This window comes from Rhipicephalus microplus, chromosome 6 (assembly GCF_043290135.1).
Source record: "Rhipicephalus microplus isolate Deutch F79 chromosome 6, USDA_Rmic, whole genome shotgun sequence".
Lineage (NCBI taxonomy): Eukaryota > Metazoa > Arthropoda > Arachnida > Ixodida > Ixodidae > Rhipicephalus > Rhipicephalus microplus.
In genome coordinates, this window is record NC_134705.1 from 69163506 (window position 1) to 69187527 (window position 24022).

The 24022-nt window shown below is 45.0% G+C and overlaps 1 protein-coding gene across 12 annotated transcripts in view; it reads right to left on the reverse strand.

The window, feature by feature from the left end:
* hppy (MAP4K3-like protein hppy) overlaps positions 1 to 24022 on the reverse strand; it is a 225569-nt gene that overhangs the window by 82774 nt on the left and 118773 nt on the right. For 6 of the 12 annotated variants that reach the window (XM_075866053.1, XM_075866052.1, XM_075866051.1 and 3 more), the window contains exons 9-12: positions 22953 to 23031; positions 20645 to 20703; positions 17284 to 17375; positions 12308 to 12415 (exon numbers count right to left, since the gene is read on the reverse strand). In XM_075866053.1, the coding sequence (XP_075722168.1) occupies positions 12308 to 12415; positions 17284 to 17375; positions 20645 to 20703; positions 22953 to 23031 (338 nt within the window). The remainder of the gene's footprint in view (positions 1 to 12307; positions 12416 to 17283; positions 17376 to 20644; positions 20704 to 22952; positions 23032 to 24022) is intronic. The other 6 variants (XM_037419106.2, XM_037419103.2, XM_037419101.2 and 3 more) reach the window with 2 other exon arrangements.

Here is a 24022-nt window from a genome sequence, read left to right on the forward strand (position 1 = left end):
AGCCATAGAGTTTAGAAAAATAATGAATGTTTTGTACACATCCTCATCTGCCCATCTATATATGTGTGGCATCACTTAGCACAAAATATTTATTCCAAAGTAATTGACAAAATGAGGATTCCTCAAAATTTTTCCTAAGTTTGTCACGATTACTACAAGATATAGAGTGGTGTTTATGAGAGATGTGGCAACGCATGTGCCTTAGTCGTTACCTAATTAAAAAGACCAAGAAATCATTCCTGGTTAGTGACAGCAGAAGTTTCAAGGTTTACCAGCTGCGAAGGAATAAACTAGGGTCGAAACAAGTAAATGCTTATGTAACTAACTGTTTACCAACTATCTTAAATATTTTGCAGACCATGCAAATACGATAGGTAGCGGGCGATCTACCCCTATGGGGACTAGTAGTGTGGTTATAATGCACAAGATAAGTCACCATGCCACTATCCTACGACCGTGGTAACGTAGCGTAGTTTTGCAGTTTTTATGCATCTAATGACATTAGCTTTGCCTTGTTACAATCATTCTTAGCTCGATAAAGCTATCAAGATATACCTTTTCTACGTTGAAGAATTGTAAAAATGGAATTGACCAGCCTGACCGTTCCCAGAATAGGAATGGGGTAAGTTTTTTCATTTCGAGGAATAGAAAAGAATGGAATTACGGCAAGTTGCAATTCCCCCGAATATAACTGGAATAGGATGGAGGAACACTCATACCATCCAATGCTTCCCGCATCCTTTTGACCCCTAAAATAAATGCTGCCTAACTTTTTGTAGGTCAGTTTATCTATGGCCTCTGCAATCAGCTCTACCGATGGCACACGATCAAAGCTAATCGGGTGGGCCCAAGTTTTACGTTTAGAAAAGTGCTCCTTTATGATGAACAGTGGGCTAAAGTCTTGCGTGCACAAGTTAATGATTGATAGTAGGGTTTAACGTCCCAAAAGCACCATACAATTGTGAGAGACGCCTAGTGGAGGGCTCCGAAAACTTCCACCACCCGAGGTTCTTTAACCTGAGTGCGCAAGTGCAACAAAAGATTTATAGCATTTTCCACAAAATGCTCAACATGTCTAAATTCAAATGAAAATCAGCAGCAGGACCAGGGTTGCCATTGGTAGCTAACGTGCACCAAATTGGCTACCTTAGGATCCTGTCCGGCGACAAAAATGTCAGTTTGGTGCCATGGCAACTTTCTGGATACACTGAAGATAGGCTCTGGCGAACTCAGCCAATTTCCTTATTATTTGGATGTAAGTAAACAAGCAAGCCAAAAGACCACCCACAGTTCTCAAACTTTCTCAGGCGTGTAAACCAATGCGCGCGTGACCTCGGTCCAGCAGCAAACTGGTGTACATTGCACAGCGCGCTAGCAAAGGCGGAGTGACCAAGTTGCGTGCATTTCGGCAAATGCGTAGGTAGCATGCTGCCTACACTGCCCACCATATTGCCAACAGCAGGCAGTGGGTCGACAGCAAGAGCGGCTCTCAATCTAGAGGAAAAAGAAGATCGCGTGCTTTCTTCTCTGCTCGAGAGCCAGCCACGACTCACGCATTGTCCTAGAGCTAGCTACCCGGTCATTCAATAAATCCCCCAGTACTTCTGACTCATCGTGACAAACTGGTGGAAGGTGCTGGGTAGTCTCACGGATGCTGCAGACCCCCCCAGGAAGCCGTAATACGAGCCCAGTGCCAGTCAATACTCCCGTGCATCGGACCAGCCGCCGAATCAGGGGATTGCCTCCGGAAGTCAACGATACTGCTCCCACCACGTCAACAAACATGACCAGCACTTCGGTACAAACCTTGCCAACCGGCACGGGAAGCACGTCGTCGAACCGCTATACGTTGGAAAGCCCACGGGCACCGACGACGTTCCATGGTACGGAGCGCGAAGACGTTGAGGACTGGTTGACGGACTTCGAGCGCGTAGCCAACTTGAATCAATGGGACGACGCGGCGAAACTGGGTCGTGTCTACTTCTATCTCGAAGACGGGGCTCGCACGTGGTATCAAAATCGAGAGGAGCAGCTGACGACGTGGCCCGAATTCTCTCGTAGACTTCTGCAGACATATGCCAGCGCTGACCGCCAAGAAAGAGCTGAACGAGCTATTCTTGCCCGCGTCCAGTCGCGAAACGAAACTGTGACTGCGTACGTCGAAGACATGACGCGTCTCTTCCGACGGGCAGATTCAAGAATGACGGAGGACAAGAAGTTGCGTCACTTGATGCGCGGTGTCAAGGACCAGCTTTTCGCCGGCCTCGTGCGAAGCCCTCCGAAGACGGTCGCGGAGTTCTTGTCTGAAGCCGTGACAATGGAAAAAATGCTGCAGCAGCGATCAAACCTATACGACAGGCAAGTCAGGGGCATGTCCACTGCTGACATTTTCGCCGCCGCTGGGACCAGCAATGACTCCTTACGTGAACTCATCCGTAATATCGTACGTGAAGAGTTGCAAAAGGCTGGTGTAACACCTCATCCTACGGTTAGCTCTATTGCAACTGTGATCAAGGATGAGCTGCACCAGGCCCTCCGGGACACCTTGCCTCCTGATACAGCTGCGTCAGCTCCTGCTGAATACCACCGTGGGACAACCTAAGCGGAAGCCTTAAAACGCCCTGCTGCATCGCCGCCATTGTTCGTTCATCCTGTCCCTGCAGTTTCACTCGAGTCAGCGCAGCACATACCATACTACGAACGCACGTACACGCCACCACCCCTGCCCTTTGTCCGTGGTGCTTCTGTCGCCCATCGTTCGGTGCAACCGGTCCAGTACATCGACGATCGCCACTCGTCTCCTCGGAAGTATGATGTCTGGCGCACACCCGATCATCGGCCTCTATGCTTTCACTGCGGAGAAGCTGATCACTTGTACCGCCAGTGCCCTTATCGCCGTCTTGGGCTTCGCGGCTTCTCTGCGTACTCGCCGCCACCCCGTTACGGTCAGAGACCACGCGACATCCAAAACTACCTCTCCCAGCAGCATGCACCACCGTCTCCCGGGCGCCAGTCGCGCTCGCCATCACCGAGGCGATTTTCATCAACGCCCCAGCGGTATTCTACCGCACGATCTCCCAGCCCCCGCCGGGAAAACTAGCCGAAGCGACCTCTGGGGGCGGAGTCGCTGAACGTCGAAGCGCTGAAGACCTCCTATTGACGCAGAACCGTACAGAAACTGGTCCGACATCACCTGCTGCTGCAAAGGATAGCCGGCTTTCACTCGACATAGCAGAAACAATTGATGGTTGTGTAGTTAATGCGTTAGAGGACACCGGCGCAGACTATTCCATACTGAGCGGGAAACTGACAACGCAGCTGAAGAAAGTAATCACGCCGTGGCATAACTCGCAGATTCGGACAGCTGGTGGCCATGTCGTTACTCCACTGGGCGCCTGCACAACTAGAGTACAGATTCAAGGGTACACATTCGTAGCAAGCTGCCTTGTTCTACGTGAATGCTCCCGTGACGTCATTCTGGGAGTTGTTTTTCTACAGGAAAATGGAGCTGTCATTGATCTGCAAGAGCGCTGCGTCACGTTCTCAGCCCAGCGAGCAATCAACGTGCAGGATGACGGAATGCGTGTCGACGTACTCTGTATTTCTGAACAGAGCGTGACGCTTCCTCTCCAAGCCAGTGTTCTAGTCGACGTAACATGCTATGGTTTGAGCGATGGCGATGTGGTGGCCGAGACAAATTTAGAACACCTCCTGCCGCAAGGCATATGTGTAGCGAGAAGTGTAATACACGTTCGTGACGGCCGATCTGAATTGCTTGTTACCAACTTTAGCAACGAGCATCGACACCTTTTCCGTGGCACTTCGATAGCGTTTGCCCACGAAGTAGCAAACGTAACCAACTATCTCACGTCAGAAATAGTGCATAACGCAGACACATCAATGAGCAACATTGACATCAATCCTGATCTGTCCACTGATAACCAGACTGCGCTGCGAGCGCTCTTGTTCGAGTACAGGTCTTGCTTCGCAAGTTGCTCAAAGATCCGCCAGACGTCCATCACTCAACACAGGATCATCACGTACGAGGACGCACGCCCAATACACCAGCACCCTTACCGCGTGTCGGCTAAAGAACGTGAAGCGATACGTACGCAAGTTCGTGAGATGCTTGACGATGGCGTTATCGAACCATCCAACAGCCCGTGGTCATCTCCAGTCGTGCTTGTCAAAAAGAAGGACGGGTCGCTACGCTTCTGCGTCGATTACCGAAAGCTTAACAACGTGACCAAAAAGGATGTGTACCCACTACCGCGTATCGACGATTCGCTAGATAGACTTCGTCGTGCCCATCTTTTCATTTCTCTCGATCTCAAAAGCGGGTACTGGCAAATCGAGGTAGATCAGCGAGACCGCGAAAAGACAGCCTTCGTGACTCCAGACGGCCTATACCAATTTCGAGTACTCCCTTTCGGCTTGTGTTCAGCGCCGGCAACTTTCCAGCGAATGATGGACACTGTCCTCACAGGGCTGAAGTGGCAGACTTGTCTTGTCTACCTTGATGATGTGGTAGTCTTCTCTGCCACGTTCGAGCAGCACCTTCAGCGCCTGCGCAGCGTGCTGGAGGCTATCCGATCGGCGGACCTCACACTAAAGCCACAGAAGTGCCACTTCGGCTATAAAGAACTAAAATTTCTTGGACATGTAGTTAGCGCCGAAGGAATCCGTCCCGATCCGGACAAGCTTGCCGCTGTTGCCGAATTACCAGCTCCTGTCGATAAGAAAGCTGTCCGGCGCTTCCTTGGTTTGTGCGTCTACTATCGCCGATTCATTCATGGCTTTTCACAGATAGCAGAACCTCTGACTCGTCTCACAAGTGACAACACACCGTTTGTCTGGGAAAACGAGCAACAAGCAGCTTTTGATGAGCTGCGACAGCGCATGCAATCAGCGCCCGTTCTCGCTCATTTCGACGATGATGCTGACACGGAGGTCCATACCGACGCCAGTAACATCGGGCTCAGTGCAGTGCTCGTTCAGCGTCAAGAGGACATCGAAAGAGTGACAGCCTACGCCAGCCGCTCTCTATCCCGTGCCGAGGCGAATTATTCCACTACGGAGAAAGAGTGCCTCGCAGTCGTGTAGGCAATCACCAAGTTCCGCCCGTACCTTTATGGTCATCCCTTCAAGATAGTAACGGACCACCACGCCCTCTGCTGGTTGGCAAGCCTGCGCGACCCTTCAGTAGCTAGCACGGTGGAGCTTGCGGCTGCAGGAATTTGACGTCACCATCGTCCATAAGTCCGGCCGTAAGCATGAAGACGCTGACACACTGTCACGTGCACCCCTTCATGTCGTCAGTCAGGAAGCAGAAAAAGACGAAGGCTTCCTGGGCGCCATTAGCTCATCAGACTTGAGTAAACGGCAGCGGGATGACGCAGAGATTCGTCCGATCATCGTTCATTTAGAGGGCCAGGACACAATCATACCACGTCATTTACTCCGCTCGTTGCCGTCGTTCTGCCTTCAAAATGGTGTGCTGTACAAGAAGAACGCTCATTCGAACAACCGTGCCTACCTCCTGGTGGTTCCTCGAAACATGCGAGACGGTGTCCTCGTCGCTTGCCATGACGAACCCACATCCGGTCATCTGGGCTATTCACGGACACTTGCCAGAGTGAGTGAGAGGTACTATTGGCCAGGACTTTCGGCAAGCGTCAAGAAATACGTCAAGAGCTGTCGGGAATGTCAGCGCCGAAAGCAACCATCTGTTAAGCCAGCTGGTTTGCTTCAGCCCATTGAAGCACCTTGCACGCCATTCGACCAAGTCGGCATGGACATTCTCGGGCCATTTCCCCTGTCTGCGGACAGCAACAAATGGGTGATCGTCCCGACCGACTATTTGACACGCTACGCTGAAACCCAGGCGATCCCACGAGCCATGGCTTCTGAGGTAGCACAATTTTTCATGCGCCACATCGTTTTGCGACACGGTGCTCCTTCCAGTGTAATAACAGACAGAGGGACGGCATTCACGGCGCAGCTTACGGACGAAGTTTTCAAACTGAGCAACACCAGACACCGAAGGACAACTGCGTACCACCCGCAAACCAACGGACTCACCGAGCGACTGAATAAGACCCTCGCAGACATGATCTCAATGTACATCGACGTACAGCACAAAACATGGGACCGGATCTTACCTTACGTGACCTTCGCGTATGATACCGCCGTGCAAGAGACCACGCGATTCACGCCATTTCGGCTTCTCTACGGCCGCGAAGTGCAGACCATGCTAGACTCTATGCTACCGTGTCAAGACGAAGACGAGTTGGCAACTGACGCCGAAGAATTCGCAGAGCGTGCTGAGGAAGCCCGGCAGCTCACGCGACTGCACATCAGCCAGCAACAGCAGGCAGACGCACGACGCTATAATACCCGCCACAGAGAAGTGTTTTACAGCCCCGGAGATCAAGTTTGGGTGTGGACGCCCGTCCGCCGCCGTGGCCTTAGTGAAAAGTTGCTGAGCCGGTACTTTGGCCCATATAAAGTGTTACGCCGCGTCAGTGACGTGAACTACGAAGTGGTTCCGGACTCAACACCCCATGCACGGAGCAGGACACGGCTGAGGCCGGACGTCGTTCATGTGTTGTGCATGAAACCATTTATTGCGCGTTGCTCGTAACTTTTCCTTTACCGTACAGCATTCTTTGTGTTTTTTGTTTATTTGTATGAACTTGCTTTCTCGTTCATTGACGTTTCTTATATTGGCACGCTCTTCAATTTTTACTTTCATTTTACCCGAATTTCCAATTTCTTTTTCACGTGCCTATGTAGTAGCATCGCGGTGATGCTATGTACTTTTCTTTCCTCTTTTTGGGCCTTGTTTTTTTTTTTTTTCGGAAGGGGGGATAATGCCACCAGCACGTAGTGGGTCGACAGCAAGAGCGGCTCTCAATCTAGAGGAAAAAGAAGACCGCGTGCTTTCTTCTCTGCTCGAGAGCCAGCCAGGACTGACGCATCGTCCTAGAGCTAGCTACCCGGTCATTCAATAAGTCCCCCAGTACTTCTGACTCATCGTGACAATATGTACAGACGTCAATCTCTAATGCTGATCACCAATCTTTCAAACCAAAATTGATGCGAGTCTGAAAAATGGTAAACCTACCATAATCTCAATTGCTTTTGGTCCCCAGAATCCCGAAAAGCTGTCTCAGCATTTTCCCGCTTACTTATTGGCTTAAGGGACCCATAACTGCTCTGTCTCGGGCCAAAATTTGTCCTACAACCCCTATCTACAGGTACACTAAATTTATACTAACTATTCCGACGTAGTTACTGTGCTACCTGGCAGAAAATGTATTGAACTGAATGTCAGGAAATGCAGGGCTATTGGTACCACCCAAAATATAAACAGCCTGCTCATTTGCATCTTGTAAAGCATTGCATTAGAACCTCATCACTTGTCATGAATATTTACATGATACGGTATCATGTATTATGACTGGGAAGAATGTTACATTCTTTTTAACTGCAATCCCCTCTAGAATTACAGCCCTGATATCCAGCTTTTCTCCTCAGTCTTTAACAACACATTGAAAGTTTCGCTGCTTGAACTTACCGTAGCTTCGTTCACGACCCCTTTATTTCATCACCCCACCATAGGTGTGAGTTCTTTGATTATTGTTATGAGACAGGTATTCCATATTGTAAAACCCGACGATTCTTGTCTAATGTGCATACCAAACAACTGAAATCAATTTCCTTACTGGGGAAGTGGTGATCATGCGCTGCACAATGTACAATGTACATTTTCATAATCAATTCGGCAAGTCTGCAGATGGTTCTTTTTTACTCACTGTACTTTGTCAGATATTTGTTCGTGTTTTATGTATCATCTTATCTAATGACATTATCCTTGAGAATGAATTAATGAAACATTCTTTGCAACACACGTTTAGCTTGAAGACCAAGCAAAGCCGGGAAACTCTGAATCTACTTGTATGTTTCTGCATATTCAAAATCATGTTTATCGGGTAATAGTGAAAATAACTCCAGTCATAATAGTAATGCTGTTCTATTTGGCTACAATTGCGGTGATAAACTTTAATTTCATGGCTACTTTGGCTACCTTTAGCTTGAATATCAGCTACTTTTCTGATCTACCCAACACCTACCCTGGGCAGGAGAATAAGTTCATTTGAACACTGATGGTTCCTCTAACTTGTGATAACAACCAGAAACATAACAGTTTCAGTTCAACAAACTTTCACTTTAACAATCTTTTTTTGGAGGTCCCTTCAAATTCGTACTAGTAAAGTTTCACTACAGTAGAAGTAAGACTTTAGAGGTAAGACGTGTAGGTGTGTTAAGTGTGATAAAGTGCAATTATACAATCAAAAACGAAGAGGAAGTCATAAAATCAGTAAAATGCCATAGGACGCCATGAAGTTGTTTCAAGAACGGCGCTTGCCCTGTAGGAACCAAAAGAAGCTTGGTTTGAAATATACTATACTGTTTTTCTTTTTTTCTACCACACTATACAATCATCCACTAACTTTTTTTTCCCAGTGCGGGGAATCACTCTACGATTCAGATGCTTAGCAACACACCACTTCAGTTATCACAGACAATGACAACCATGCATTCATATCCAGGCAACAATGAAATATGGCAGTGTGAAATGGCAAGTCACCTTGGTAACTTCAATGCAAGATCAGATTAGTGTATCTGAAGCGACTGATCAATGGAAAGTCCCCAATCGAGAGAGCATCAATAATTGTAAAACTGTGCATACAAGTATCATCGTGGCTGACGCCCTTTCTAGGACCTAATTTGTGTGCACCCAAATTTTTCTGTACACTTTCCAACAACGGGTTTTTTCCCAGTCATGCCTACAATGCCTAATTTTGAGGGAATACAAGCTTCGCTCCAAAAGCTACAGCACCTCTTCAACTCTCATTAATTAAACATTGCTTATATGAAAGCTCGAACGATAAAGGTTGTACAAAATTGATGTCACAACATTTGTTCCTTCTGCACAACCCATAAATTGTGACAGCCGAACTGAATAAATATTCAGGACCTCTACAGTGTTTTGGAGTGGTAGTAAGAACACATTAGTATGCTCTACCAGAATGGTGGTGGTGAAAAACATTTATTTACAAAAGAGAGGTGTAGGACCTCTGTAGAGGCCCCTACCAGAATGGGGCAGTATGCTGTCTTCGCAGCAAACCAATGGGCCGCTTTTGTGATGATGCCACCAGTAGGGTGCCACCATCGAACGGTGTGCCCAGCACACGTAACTTGAATTTGCATTATAAAATTTTCTGCAGTTTTTGAGTAAAATAGTCACTTCAGATGACTGAAAACTAAAGGTATCCGCAAGATTAAAACACATTTAACACATTACTATGCATTAATATTAAAAATTAGGCTGCTCCTGCGTCGTATAAGCTTGTACAATTCCTATTGCAGAACAGGGACCAGACAGTTAGCTTGCTTACTGTTTCAACTGCAGAAGAGGTAAAAAAGCACCTCGCTGTTCATCCCATGCGCATGTACACCAGCCTAGCTGTCAGACTAATCCGAGTCTTTGTGACAAAACGAACGAGGAGGTACGGAAGGATAACGTAAACATCATCAGGTGAGTTCCACGACCACCCCTCACCAGCATGAGCCAGAAGAGTAATTTCACTAATCATTTTTATACATGTTACGACCAGCACGGCAACTACAACTACCGATCTTGGAGACTTTGTATTTCAGCTTCACATAAGTTACTTCAGAGGAGGGGAAACAGGTGGCACCACAGTAGTACGGTGTGCTTCAGCAGCGTTGGCCGTCATTGCAAAAAGAGCCATGCATTCGGCACCAGACAACACACTGCCCCATTGCAGAACATCATAACATTAGCACCCTCTATGATATCAAAAACAACAGGCTTGCCGGCAATATGCTCAAACAATGTTTGACATCCATCTTAGGGACCCGCAGTTGGTCATTATCAATCTTGTACCACATCCCTGCTGAACCGTACGAAGGACATATCTGACAGAACACGATGTGAGCACACAGAAACGAGGAACATGTAATACACAATGTGGAACATGCCAGGCATATGGGCAACATATGGGAAACATAGAGAACAAGGAGAACATGCGCATCTTGTCCATATGAGAGCCTAGCTACAAGGCTGACCTGCTAATGTCTATACAAGCACCTCAGGATATATAATAAAAACAAATACATGCAGGGCAATGCAACAAAACAAAACACAGAAGCTAGGTAGTCCAGACAAAGTAACAAATATTATGGAACAAGTTAATTGGAAGCAAGTTGGATGAACTATTTCTGTGCAATCAAATATAATGGCAAAATTGCTTTCCGAGTTTTAAATGCAGCAAAACGAACAGTTGATTAGCAGAATTGCCCGAAAAAGATTGTTTCAAAAACTATGTGTGAGACACCATTTTTCACTATATATCATGTGAAGAGCAATTGAATAGATGATGGCCATGAAGCATGTACAAGTTTTAATCACTGCAAAAGAGAAATGTTGATGGGCGAATACTTCGGGGATCTGAAAGTTTAGGTTACGAAAGCGGAGACTTGAAGCTGTGGCATAGCTAGAGATACTCCGGCCAGCGCATCCGAAGAGATGTTTGGCCATTATTGCCTTGAAAAATTACTCAAGTCCAATTAAATTTCCTGCATTTCGCTACTCACAGGAAATAAGTAAAGCTCACTGTTCTCCTTTCGCATGAGTAAAGACGCACATTCTGCTACAATGACATCTAAGAATTCTACAACCATCCAAATCTCTCTTCCCGTTTAGCAAGATCTCACAGGCGATGCATTTTGTTCTGAGATCTCACAGGCAATGCATTCTGTTCTGAGAACTCTTCAGCTTTGTTTTGCACAGAGCAACACTATAACGCAAATGTAAGCAGCAAAAATGCACACAAACACAATGGGTCAGCAAGTTTCACACGAAAACGTTCCAACAAAGGAGAGGGGTAGGTTGAAAACACACACACAAACTAAACAAGGAAAAAAGCAGGCTTGGAAACACGGGTATTTAAAACAGAATAAACAAATATGAACGTACACAAATACAGCAGAAGTAGAAGAATGCGAGGTCGAGAGCCTACACAATACTGACTCTAAGAAAACGTAAAGTCATCATCGCAAGGTCAACATCGGCCTCTACGAAAAACGAGACCTGAATAGCCGCACAAATCATCCACTGTACGTGTTGCATAGTGCCAAGAGTTGTACCACTCAGCATCGAAGTGGACTTAGCTGTGCAGGCATTCTAGTGAGTCGCATCCACAAGCAAAATATTAAGGGGACATTAAGAAAAACATAGATTCTACTGGTAAGAGTTATTTGCTTTCCTGCAATACTAAAAACCACTCTTTCCGTGAAGTTACCGCAAGAACATGCTTATTAGGCTAGATAATATGCAAAAATAAAACATGGGGGCCGATCCTGCCATTAAAGATCTCGCACCAAGTTGACCTGACGCCATGGATTTTGATTGTGTCTTCAAAGGCCTTCGTAGCTCTTCACTGGTGGAAATAAATTACACTGCATTTTGTAAGGAGTTACTTAACATGGCAACTATCAGAGAATATTACTGAGGTAATTTGATCAAACGACGAAAATATGACACAAAAAATCCGACACGTCATGCTGATACTCGGGCGCTGGAATCGGGTACAAAACCTAATTAAACTTTGGCCTTTGTTTTTTATTCTAATAATGAACCCATGATCACAAAAGTAATGATGACAGAGTTCCTGGCAAATAATTTATTACCATAATTTGATTTTCCCTTTAGCATCCCCTTAGCATAAAATACACGCAAAAGTATTAGTAAGTGCAATCGTGCATAAACGAAAACATGCCCTCACATGGCATTAAAGTTGGAAAACAAGAGGAAGCCACAGATTGTAACACGATGCCAAGGAAAGTAAAAACGCTTGCAACACAAGAACAAAGAGGTGGTGTAAAAAAGGGAAGTAAACAAGACAAGGTTCACAAAGACACCCTTGAAGCACTCAGTGTCAAAAGGGGTGCAAAAGAAGTGCAACACCAACACTTAACGAAACACGCACAGAGACAGTTTCGAGGAAGGTACGTGCAAATAGATCGGCATTGACGAAATGGCCCGTCAAGCGTTAAGCAAACGAGAAAGTGCGAGAGTGAGACGGCCAAAAGTAAACTAACGAGAAATGAAGAGAAAGCGTCTGCAAAGAGCGATACGTCACGGAGCAAAAGGAACCGCACGACGGACGGCTTAGCACGAGTAGTGTGGCAGTGAGATAGAGTGACCAAGAGGTACCTGTGTCGCAGCTCCTCGTCCACAATGTCCAGCAGGCTCCTGAGGGCAGCACAAAATTTCGCCTCAGTGTCGTCATCCGCGTCGTACGCAGCCGCAATCGGCCCAGCACTGTCACCATCCACAATCCCCAGCGCAACCGCCACCATCATCATCAAACGCCAGCGACCGAGCAAGTGCAGAAGCCGAGCAGACGACAGGGAGAGGGAAAAACAAAGAGAGAGAGAGAAAAAAAGAGGAAAATAAAGAGCAGATAGAGAAAGAAAACGGTCTTAACAAAACAAAGCAGAAGAAGAAGCACACAGGCCACTCGTGCCAACTGACCGCACCTCCTCCCATGTGTTACCACCAGAGAGTTAACCACACTTGGTTAATGAGGGACTCGATTATGTCTTGCCTGTTTACTGCTCTGTTTTTTTTTCTTGCTCTAGTCTCACTTCTCTATATAAGAACGCATAGAACAACAATGGCCATCCCAATAGCTCACTAACATTACCTCTGTACTTTGCCAGCCTTTATGCTACGGCTTCTATAACAATTATTTTTCCATCAGTTGCCAGCTTTCAAGCACACACAATACGTAATGCCTCTGTTTCAAAGAATACTCCATGTCTATAGACGTGGCCATCAGAGACACTATTTAACATTCCCAAGGCTAAATTTGTAGATATGCACTAATTCCCAACAGTTCGCTACTACTTCATTACTTGTAAATTAGTTCAAGTGGTTGCTGCACGCACAACACCAAAAATGGTTTCGCCTCCACCTATGGCATGTGGTCATTATATCCACTTCCAGTTTTTAGTTATAAAGAGCAGTCAATATACCTCAAAGTTTTCTCTGCCTCAATACATTTCAATGGTCAGTAATGATTGAGAAATCGAGTGGCTTGGTTTTATGAATCATTCTGGCTCAAACTGCATACACAACTACTTCGGGCGTGCCTCCTATGTCCAGTGAAATTGCCACATAACTGCCAACTTTTTCTGCACAGACAAGTTTAGCTTGGTAACCTACTTTTTTTTTATCTATAGGCCCCGCCACTCAAACTGTTTTCCATTAAAAATATTCAAAAGTAACTCACTTTAACTAGCAGTATGAGAAAAAGTTACAAAATTGGTCTTTTGCTTCTGTCTATCGAAATCGTTGTTTCCCATTGCTACATTCTCACATATAAAGACATAATTCACATAGAATTCGCTGGCTTTTGTGCACGGTAGTTCACTGACGACATGTAACAAAAACACTGCAACAGAATCTCCAGTAGAATAAACTCGGCTCTAAAAGATTACTCGGCACCATGCAAACTCAGTAGGGTGTGAGCACTGCAAAAACCATCATGCTTTTGAAGTGGACGAGGTGCGGTCACTTGTTGCGCGAGTTTCCGAGTGAAAAACAAAAAGAGCGAACGATTAGAAGAAAACACAGAAAACATTGCATAAAAGAAAACAGTACGGAAACTGAGAAAATAATAATATCAAAAGACTGCAGCATTATTCACACGGCCGGGCCAACACATTCCTGCAAGCCAAGCATTTCATAAACCCCTAGACAACCATAGCACAACCCATGTAGTGTGACGGGCCAAGACAGCTCCCCAACACATGTCAAGCAGCTCTAAGCTAGCAATTCAAGGTTGAGACAAGGATTAGTGCCCAAGCGTCAAGAACATAGTTAAGGCAGAGTGTGGGAGGCATTACAGAGTGCTATGTTAGCACGGGACGTTTTCATTGCAGTTACATACAGCGAAAGGTAGTATGACTGTGTGGAGGCTTTATTTGAAATTCGCAGCTCAAAGAACTAGGACGCACATTTTAAAAAAGAGAATATGGAGAAAGATGAATCAGTCAAGCCTAGCAGACTTTTCCTTCAAATGCTGCACTTGCAGGAGCTATAAGTAGCAGTCATTACAAGCTGAGAAAAAACTAAATAAGGCCGAGTTCTCATTTAGAAGTTTGTTATCAATTATTAGTGTCTGCAATTATGTGCTGTAGTCAATATGATTCCGCATTTCTACTTCCTGGGTTCTTTTACAATATGAGAGCTTGAACAGAGTTTGTAGGTTCTGTGCTTGCTCATTTTTTTATGACGCTCATAGCTTTATTTTCCCCTTTTTTTGTTATAAATAAAAGCTTTCTCAGGTGAAAATGCGCATTGTCAAGATCTTCATAGTTTTGTGCTGTTACTGTGCAAATCCCCGATTAGCACTGCAAGTATGGAGCTCTCCGCTTTAATGCTTTGTGTGCCACCGAACTCGTACTTGCACAAAAGCAGAAAACTTTGCAATTGGTAGATGTGCAATTTCCTACTGTCTGGAACTGTAGCATACCTCCTAAACTAACAATGCTTTTTAAGCAATGACTCAGTCAGAAAAGTTACAGTTCATTATTCTAGTTTGGGATGCAGAGTGAAGTCATACGCACGAAGAATATAACCAAGTGGAAATGATGTATTTTCACCAGCCGATGCACAACTAAACGGAAGAACTATGGTTCCATCAACTTGTTAATTGAGGGTACCTACCAATCCCAACATAATATGCAACTTCATTGAAGTGACCTTTCATATTAATCAAGGTGCTCGAGCAAAGAGGATCCTATTTAGAAATAGGCACCGGCCAAAAGTCTTCCCACCCAGCTTTGCTCAAGGCACACACCACATGAACAATCATCGCCTAGCTTTTCGTTTTCCCATGCTGAAGCATTAGCCCAAGTGCTGCTGGCCAAGTTGAAGAAATGTAGCATTGCTAAGATGCCATTTGCGCCGCTGCTGTTGCCACTGTGCAGCATCGAAAGTGTTCTTGTTCCGCTTCCTTCCATGTGGATGAGTGTTCTCATTTCTACTCGGTGAGTGAAATGAACTGCACAGTTCGTTGTTCATCTACGACAATCTACTACAAGGAACTGAGTGTCGACACCTGAACGCTATTCAACAACCAGTAACGTGACGTTAGTCACCAGGTAATAGCCTACGGTTAAGTGTCAAACACTAATTCAGACCAAACGCAGAAAAAGTAAAAAGGCATGAGAGAGGTTCGTTAAAACCACACAAGAACAGCGATACCATTACATTCGGGGACATTACCTCAATGGCGTTCACTTTTAGTGCATTAAAGACCAAACCTAGCAAGCACGGTGTTTAACAATCATTGCATCAGTTTCCTAACAACACTGGTAAGGAAGCTGTCAGCCTCTATGAGCTATGAATCTTTGCCATAATGTTGCTAGGTTATCTGTAAACAAAACCAAACTCCTGTGGCCTGGTACTTGCAGCGTAATTCTGCGTCAATATTTCTCATTGTTTATCTGCATTTTCTTTGTTTAATGATGTAGACCAACTGCTTTTCTGTGTGATACGCCATCGACTGATGCGAGATGCATGAAGCTCTAGACAGAAAAGCGCGAGGCACACATTACAGAAAACCATATGAAAATGACTTGTGATGCTTCACTACAGCTCAAAAAGTGTAAAGTCATTAAAAGTGTAGAATGCCACTACACCGATACCAAGCATTCTGATGATACTACTAGCCGATAGTCGTCACTACTAGAATTGCTGAATTAGTACTAGGAAGTGGTACCCCCATGTCACTGATGCTACAGGATATGGCGTTCGTGTTTTTTGCATCAACTCTGCCTTCAAAGACGACAGCTTGATGTGCTGCCCGACATCAGCAGAGGGACAGACAAAGAGTAGAGCAGCGCAAAACAAAAGAAGCGGCAGTGAACAGATGGTGACAGTGCACTGCAACAACACATTGGCAGCACAAAAGATGTTAACACAACACCAAGGTGCACCTCTTGGTCTGCACTAGAAGAATTTCGCTGCGACGTCACCAGCACTCCCCAAAAAGTCGCTACTTGGGAAAGCACCAGGTGCAAACTGAAGCTCGCTCACAGGCGAGCTTCGTCGATTACATGACAGCTACGAGTGTCTACAGAAAGCACTCAACAAACAACGGGTGTCAATCTTGAAACGAACTGGCAAATTGGCGGTACATACCACTGGTTTCTGCTGCGACTGCGCTCAACAAGCAGAGATGTCAAACTCTGTGCTGGAGCGTAACTTTATGAATGAATAATGCAAATGCATTCATAGCATTCAAACAACCAATTTCAGAGTGCCAAATCGCACGGAACTGTTTAAAAACGACCAGCCGAATGTACAATTTATGTGCACAATCAAACACTGTACAATGATACAAGCTCTCTGAATAGACAGCTATTGCCTCGCTCTGCTGCTACCACCAAGTTTTTCTGAGAACACTGCAAAACTTTGCTTCGAGGCAACCAAACTAATGCTTGAGAGCGATTGAAGAGCCCTCTGTACTGTAATCTTAACAAAGGGCTGACATCATACATAGCTTAAGTTTCAATTGCAACGCAATATTTTACTCAAGGTAAGCCTATAATATGAGACTCAAGCTAGGCTAATGGTTACAGTTTGCTAGAGCAACACAGCAGCCACTATGCCTCCACTCCGATTGCATTCAAAGCTTCATCCTTAGAAATAGCGTTGTAAACCAACGCATGCGTTGTTCATGCAAGACCTCACGGTCTATTATTTAACACAAGCCTCTTGAAATTGTTCCTGCCTCTATTTCGGCTCCGCTAAAAAGACTTTCAGGAAAGATTAAAAGATGAATTACTTTTCCACCAGGCAACGCTTCTGTATGCTACACTCTCTTATGATTTATGCAAATATTTGAGCAGGGGAGGGCTCCAGGTTAGTTTTGGCTACTAGTAATCGATGAGCATGCATGCAAATCTCGATACACGAGTTTCTGGGCACTCTATTTCCACTGAAGCCTCCACCAGGAGGTGGCTGCCACGGCCGGACTTCGAGCCCTCAACCTTAAGCTTGCCATTAAAAAAGATAAGCAACTAAGCCAACGCTGTGCTATGTTCTGCGTCTATCTGTTCCAAACAAGCGCAGTCTCTCCAGTTAAAAGCTACAGGGAAAGCACAAGCATCACTGACCGTTGAATCTCCTCCCTCTCGCTGTCCCCCTCCATCCATGCTGTCGCCAGGTCATAGTGGTTGTTGCCCTGGCCATTGTGCACTGGTGCATTCTGCGAGAGTGCCGATAAGACACAGACCAATGGCATTTTACACCACACTCGAAACAAGCGTTGCACTTGCACCATCACCAAGATGGGCTCACCCAAGTGTGAACACGGTACAACCTCCGGAGAGCTAAGTAATTGTAACTTTAATTTGGTTATGCCGTTCAAGCTACCAGTTGAATAGTGTAGGAAGTGGTGTTGGTCAAAGTTAAAGGTAAGACAAAATGCAGTGCAATGTCAGAAAACTCATGCATGGCGGAAGCTGTTGAAGATGAAGAGCGCCAGTGGCAGTCTGCATGCTGGCATATGTACTGCACAGCATTGGCCCAAGCACAAGATGGAAAATGGCTAGATGCAGGGGTATAGCCCAAAATTTTTATTTTTTCACAGCGAAAGCTGTTATGAGATAACAACCAGGGCCGATTATGGCGCCGTAGTTGTCCGCCATCGCCGGTGTCTGTAACCACCGTCAGTCGAAATAAGAAAAAAAACTAACTAAATAAAAAGTACTGCTGACAAAATGTGATTTGAGCCTGGGTCCTCTACACTGCAGCCCAGTACTTTAACAGTGAGCTACACCAGTGCTTGAGACTCCATTGCAAACTGACAATACGCAGACATCATGTCGAGTAAGGAATCGCGTTGGCACATGTAATAAAGAGTTTTATAACAGTAAAGCAACAAAGAGGCATCATAAAATAAAAATTGCTTAACGAGTGTGTCATTGAATGTTGCAACCCATAAATAAAAGCCTCAGCATATTTCTTCCTCGTAGTCAGCCAGTGCACTTAAAACCTTCAAATGTGTAGTGAATACCACGCTTCTCTCAAGAATGGCGAATAATGGCATACTAGACGCTTCCCTACTATACAAACATTAACGTAATAATTTATGATGCAGTAGGTACCATGCAAATGTGCTTGAAGTACCCTCAAACTTCATTATAATCATCAAAAATTTGCTATAAACATTTATCTAGAACTCTGTATTTGTGACTACACTATATTTTGTTTACTTCGTTATAATATCTGTGTTTATTATATTGAGGTTTCCACCAGTTGTCCCCAGAGTGTTTAAAAATGCTCCAGAAAGACTGCTTTTCCAGCTTTCACTGTGACTGTGCTGCATGTTTTACGTAGACCTGGCAGGAGTGTGTGCATTTTAGGAAGGGTGGGGGCGTAACGCCCTTTATATGTGTGCTAGTTCAGGTGTTTGTATGTGTGGATGTATGTACAGTAAAAGCTTGTGAGTTTGACCACCATTAATCACAAAAACCGAATGATTTGGACGTGTTCCTGGTCATGGCAAGCATATGTATTGCTTAGCGGTCTCAAACTCTCAATAATTTTCTCATATTTAGCCGCAACTCGGCTAATTCTGACAATCCTAGGAGCACACCAGACAAGAAGCACCACAAATGCATGATGCAAGGGAGAGGAAAAAGTGTTCACGAACTATCAAGACCACTCTGTGTGTTCAGAAAGGCACGGTCACCCTCCCTGACTGGGCATTACCAAGTCCGGTTCACTCCAGCTTCATTTTGACTAGGGTCAATGCTTATGCAACGTCAAAAAACTCATGCATGGCGGAAGCTGTTGAAGATGAAGAGCACCAATGGCAGTCTGCATGCTGGCATAATCCTGCCTTACTATATTGTGATGGAGATACAATCAATTGCAGGCCCTTTCCTGGTGAAAAAGTTATGTACACGCACGCCGTGGTCATAGTGATGGCAGAATGTAATGAAGGTGGGTTAATTTAAGACATGGAGACTCGAGTTGAGGTCAAATTGGGAACGAAGTCATGAATGATCAATATTACAGCTTTCACGCTATTCTTATGTGAACTAAGTTCTGGATTTATGTGTTCATCAAGAAAACGAAAATAATTGATGTAATAAGCCATGTGCTTCTTTTGTACGTAGTTTTTGCATAGGGGCCCCAAAAGGTTGGGGCGGCAAAGAAATAGTGTCAAGGTAACTGCTCATGTGTAAAACCCAAACTGCGTTTGGGTTTTACACATGTGCAGTTACCTTGACACTATTGACACTATGCCACTTGACACTATGCAAAAACCAAACTGCGTTTGGGTTTTGCAGATGTGCAGTTACCTTGACAACTGCGTTTGGGTTTTGGGTTGGGGACGCTATTTCTCAAATTCAGCAGGAGCCCCAAAGCCTGCCCCAAAAGTTTTGCGTCCGACAAACGTGATGGCACCTACTGAAGTGACATGACCAAGAATTGGGTGAGTATCGAAAGCACTGCAGATGCTATTCGAAAACTGTTCGCTCTTGCTTGACCCAAAGCGTGGATCTGCAAATATCTCTGGGGCCCCGAACTTTTGGGGTCCCTATTCGAAAACTCCCTATTGTTTTTTTGACACTTTAGATAATTTGGCATCCAATTAATTTGAACGTTTTCTACATTCTCATGATATCTTAATTGATGAACTTTTACTGTGTCCACATGCAAAATTTAAAAATTTCAGACTTCAAAGGGAGAGGGCCCAAAGCCTCCCTCTCCTGCTATGCTTATGGCTAGGTGGGATCTTTGATGCCAGAGGGCAACACTGAGAGGAGCTTAAAGAACTTAAATTAAATGTAGGTGCCCCCAGTGTTCACGTACATCTGGAGTCTGTAGAGTTTCTAGTGCCTCAACAGCATTTAACAACATTAGAAGTACCGTAAAACACCAGGCAAGCACCCCTACAGTGAAACATAAATGGACAAGTGTTTGGTGGGGGAACTGGCTTGGCCACGAACCAAAATCGAGGCGGCAGTGGAGGAGCTTCTGATAAAACCTACCTATGCTTGTCATGAAATGCTTTATTCATTATGCATGCATTTACTGTTTTTACTGAGCTATAGGATACATTGGGGTGAAATTTCATGTGTTATGACGAGGGGGGTAAATAAAGACGTTCAAATGAATCCCCCTCTACCCCACCGGACAATTTGTGCCAACGAAAAATGCAACCCTGAAGCCCAGCTTTGTAAAAGCCCTAAAGAATTGTGCACACATATACGAATACCAGAACTTTGGTTCCTATGAACCACTGCTGCAGGATTTCGTAGCAGAGAACCCGCTGGAAGAAAAAATGGAAGGAGGCAAGGGCGCACTTGTCCGAAATTACACAAACGCTTCTTGTCTTGGGCTATACATGCATAGATGACTGCTTGAAGGCAACCTTTTGCCCTGCTAGCCAGAGTTCATAAAATTACCGTAAAAGAATTGAAGTAAGTGCTCCAGAAATAAACAACTGAAAGAAAGTCTTACCTGATTCGTTGCGTCACCGAGCTCTGTGAAAACTCGTTGTTCAAAGCTGACATTGTCCACTACGGGAGAAAAAAGAAACATTGATTAAACACTTAAATAGCGTGCTTTCAATTTCTATCTACAGTAGACTCCCAATAAACGAAACTCGCTTAAAAGAAAATGCCAGATTAACAAAACTAAGCAAGCTCTTATCGCTGGATTTCTATGTGTTGCGCAGTAAAATTCATCACTTAACCAAAACAGTGCTTATTGGTCACCTACAGTTAAACGGCACAAACTCTAAACACAGCATAGACTCGCTCATGTCAATCTAGCAGCCATTCTCGCTTGTGGCTGTGGGAGCAGAGTCGGCGAGTCAATTGTGTTATGCCTATTTGTGTGGCTAAGTGTGGTGAATCATGGTGCTATTTCGGCCCGATGGAAAGGAAGCGGTCGCCCCATGCACTCTCATTTAAAAAAAAGCTGCAAATTCTTCAGGAGCTCGATCGAAGAAGCCTGCCCAAGACTGGGGTGGCAAAAAAATGCATCCCAAAATCGACGCTGTCGCGTATCTGGAAAGACAGAGAAATGATTGAAGGCACTGTTAAGAACGAGACCTTTACATCTAAATGGATGCGAATGCGGACGACACCTCATAAACAACTAGAAAAAGTTCTTTTCATGTGGTTCAAGCGTGCACAGAGTTCCAATTTGCCCATAAGCGGACCAATTATTGAGCAGAAAGCTCGAGAGATCGCCATGTAAATTGGTGTTAGAATATTGTCCTAAGCGACGGATGGCCCAGCCGCTTCAAAACACGCCATGGCATGGTCTTCAAAGCAATCTCAGGCGAGGGTGGTGCAGTAAACAGGGACATTTCCACCGACTGGCAACAGTGGCGGTTTAAGGCAATTTTGATGAGCTTTGAGCCACGAGATATCTTCCCCATCTACGAGGTGGGTCTTTTTTATAAAGCGCTTCTATCAAAGACTCTCACCTTCAAAGGCGAAGCCTGTAGGAAAATGCAGTAAAGATCGCATCACTGTGCTGGTGGGTGCAAACATAGCAGGAGATGAGCAATTAAAGCTGTCGGTAATAGGAAAATCAAGGCACCCACGTTGTTTCAAAGGCGTTTGACACTTTTTCTTTGCGTACCATGGGAACGGAAGAGCGTGGATGACCACGGCCATTTTCGAAAACTGGCTTCGGGAGAAAGACGCAAGATTTACGAGGCAAAGCAGGAAGGTTGTCTTTATCGTTGATAATTGCCCAGCCCACGGTCAGGTTCAGGGACTTCAAGCCGTCACCCTGAAGTTCTTTCCAGCCAATGCAAAGACGGTGATGCAGTCGATGGATCAAAGGGTTATTCAGAACAATAATGTTCATTACCGCAGACCACTGCTCCGTCAAATGCTGCTTAGAGCAGGCAGCGGGAAATTCTACAGCATAGATTTATTGGCAGTCATCTACATTTTGGCTTGTGCCTGGGAGCAAGTGAAGGCAAGAACAATACACAGATGCTTTCACCATGCTGGCTTTCAAGTGCAAGAAAGCAGTAACTGATGAAGAAGAAAGCCCTGCTGATGCTGACATTGAGACAATATTCAGTCAAGCGTGCCCTCTGCCCCTTTCACGCTGCAGGACTACGAATCAATTGATGAAAATGTTCGTACCTGTCATGAAGAGACTGTCAAGGAAATGACTACCGAAGTGCAAGATGAGGATGAACCTCTCAGCAATGAATGTGATGATACTGCCAGTGCAGTGGTGCCACCCGACCGATCAGCTAAAGAGGCTGTTGAACTTTTGCAGCGCTATTTTGAGCATAAAGCTTGTCCAGAATTTCTAGCTAGTTTGTCAGGCATGGGTGCGCACCTCGTGAAAAAAACAACTCAAGCTTGCCAAACAAACCACTCTTCATTACTTTTTTTTCTCCTGCTCATCCTCATGAGTAAGGTGAGGTTTGTGAATAAAGGTCTTGGTTCACTAAATAAATGTACTTTGCTTAAATGAAACATCTGACAAATGGAACAGTTTTATGGATCCCCTTCGAGTTCCGTTTAAGAGAAGTCGACTGTACTTTCCAAAAACAAGCTTTCAAATTATTTCGCATATCTGATTCAACATCCTTCTCACTGATCACTATCGACATATTCTATCCAACATTAAGTTTTCTCGCAGCAGCCTGCCATTCAACTACTTTTTTTTTTTCGTGTAACCTGTTTATAGCAATCATCAGATATAATAATGAAATTTCCATATTGGTATAAGTGGGTTCAACTGTATATTCGAGTCAGCCAGAAAAAAAAAAAGGATGCATGCAACTCACTGTTGAGTTCAGAGTTTGGTCGCTCGGCTGTTCTCGCAGACCGTTGAGACGCAATCCTTTGTGGCACGTTGTACAGGATCTGCACAGGGCACATCTCGGGTCAAAGCAATGTAGTAACATGCAGAATACTAAGCTGGCTCAGACAATAGCAAATTTCGAGAAAATGCTGAGTAAAATGTTGAGCAGCATCATCACAGGCATTCGCTATTCACTGTGGGTGCCTTGAAGCAAGTTTAATATTTAAAGAGTGAAAAGAACCAGCAAAGTAAAAACGTAGATCAATTTAATCAGACAGTTCAAATTTTTAAGAAAGCAATATGCTTCCTCAATACAACAGAAGCACAAACGAATGGTCATTAACAATTTCAGGGGTTTTGCCGTACATATACAGCAGCACCTAACATGAACCAAAGGGTTCTTGTCATATATGTACAGCACTGCCTTTATGTTTGAAGCGCACACCTTTTTATATAGTTTTTCTAGCTTGGCATGTGCTGGCATCTTTCGAGAAACTGAAATTTTTGTTATGTGCCGATGTCTCTCCGCTGTTACTTTTTTTTTAGACTTTTCGCAGGATGGCGCTCTGGAAGTCGCTTGCGAAGTGCGGCTGGTTTGACATGCGTGCCTGATCGATCATTTTTCTCGCTAAGAATGTGGTGCCCCGCTTTGGCATGGTGAGCAATTTTTTGCAGACACCAACGCCTCAAGTTTTTTTGTTGTCGTTGTCGTTGTTGTTGTTTTTCCAAAGTGGCATGGTGGCTTACAGCTGCGCATCCGAACACACGCACGCAGTGCGGCTGGTTCTGGTTTAGTCCTTCGGCTGGTTATCGCTGCTGGCACCCGCAAAGCTGACTGATCACTGCCTGGTTTCAAATCTGTCGAATGGTGACCACTTGTGATTCTCCTACTTATTGCTACCTGGGGCGCGATTACATGTTTCTGTGTGGCGCTAAACTACACAAATGCTACTGCCGTGGTTGCGTTTCTCGTTTTGGAGACTCAGAAAAACCAACTGCGTCTGGCTGGCAATGAGATATTTTACAGATTTTTCACTCATTTTGCTGGCTGGA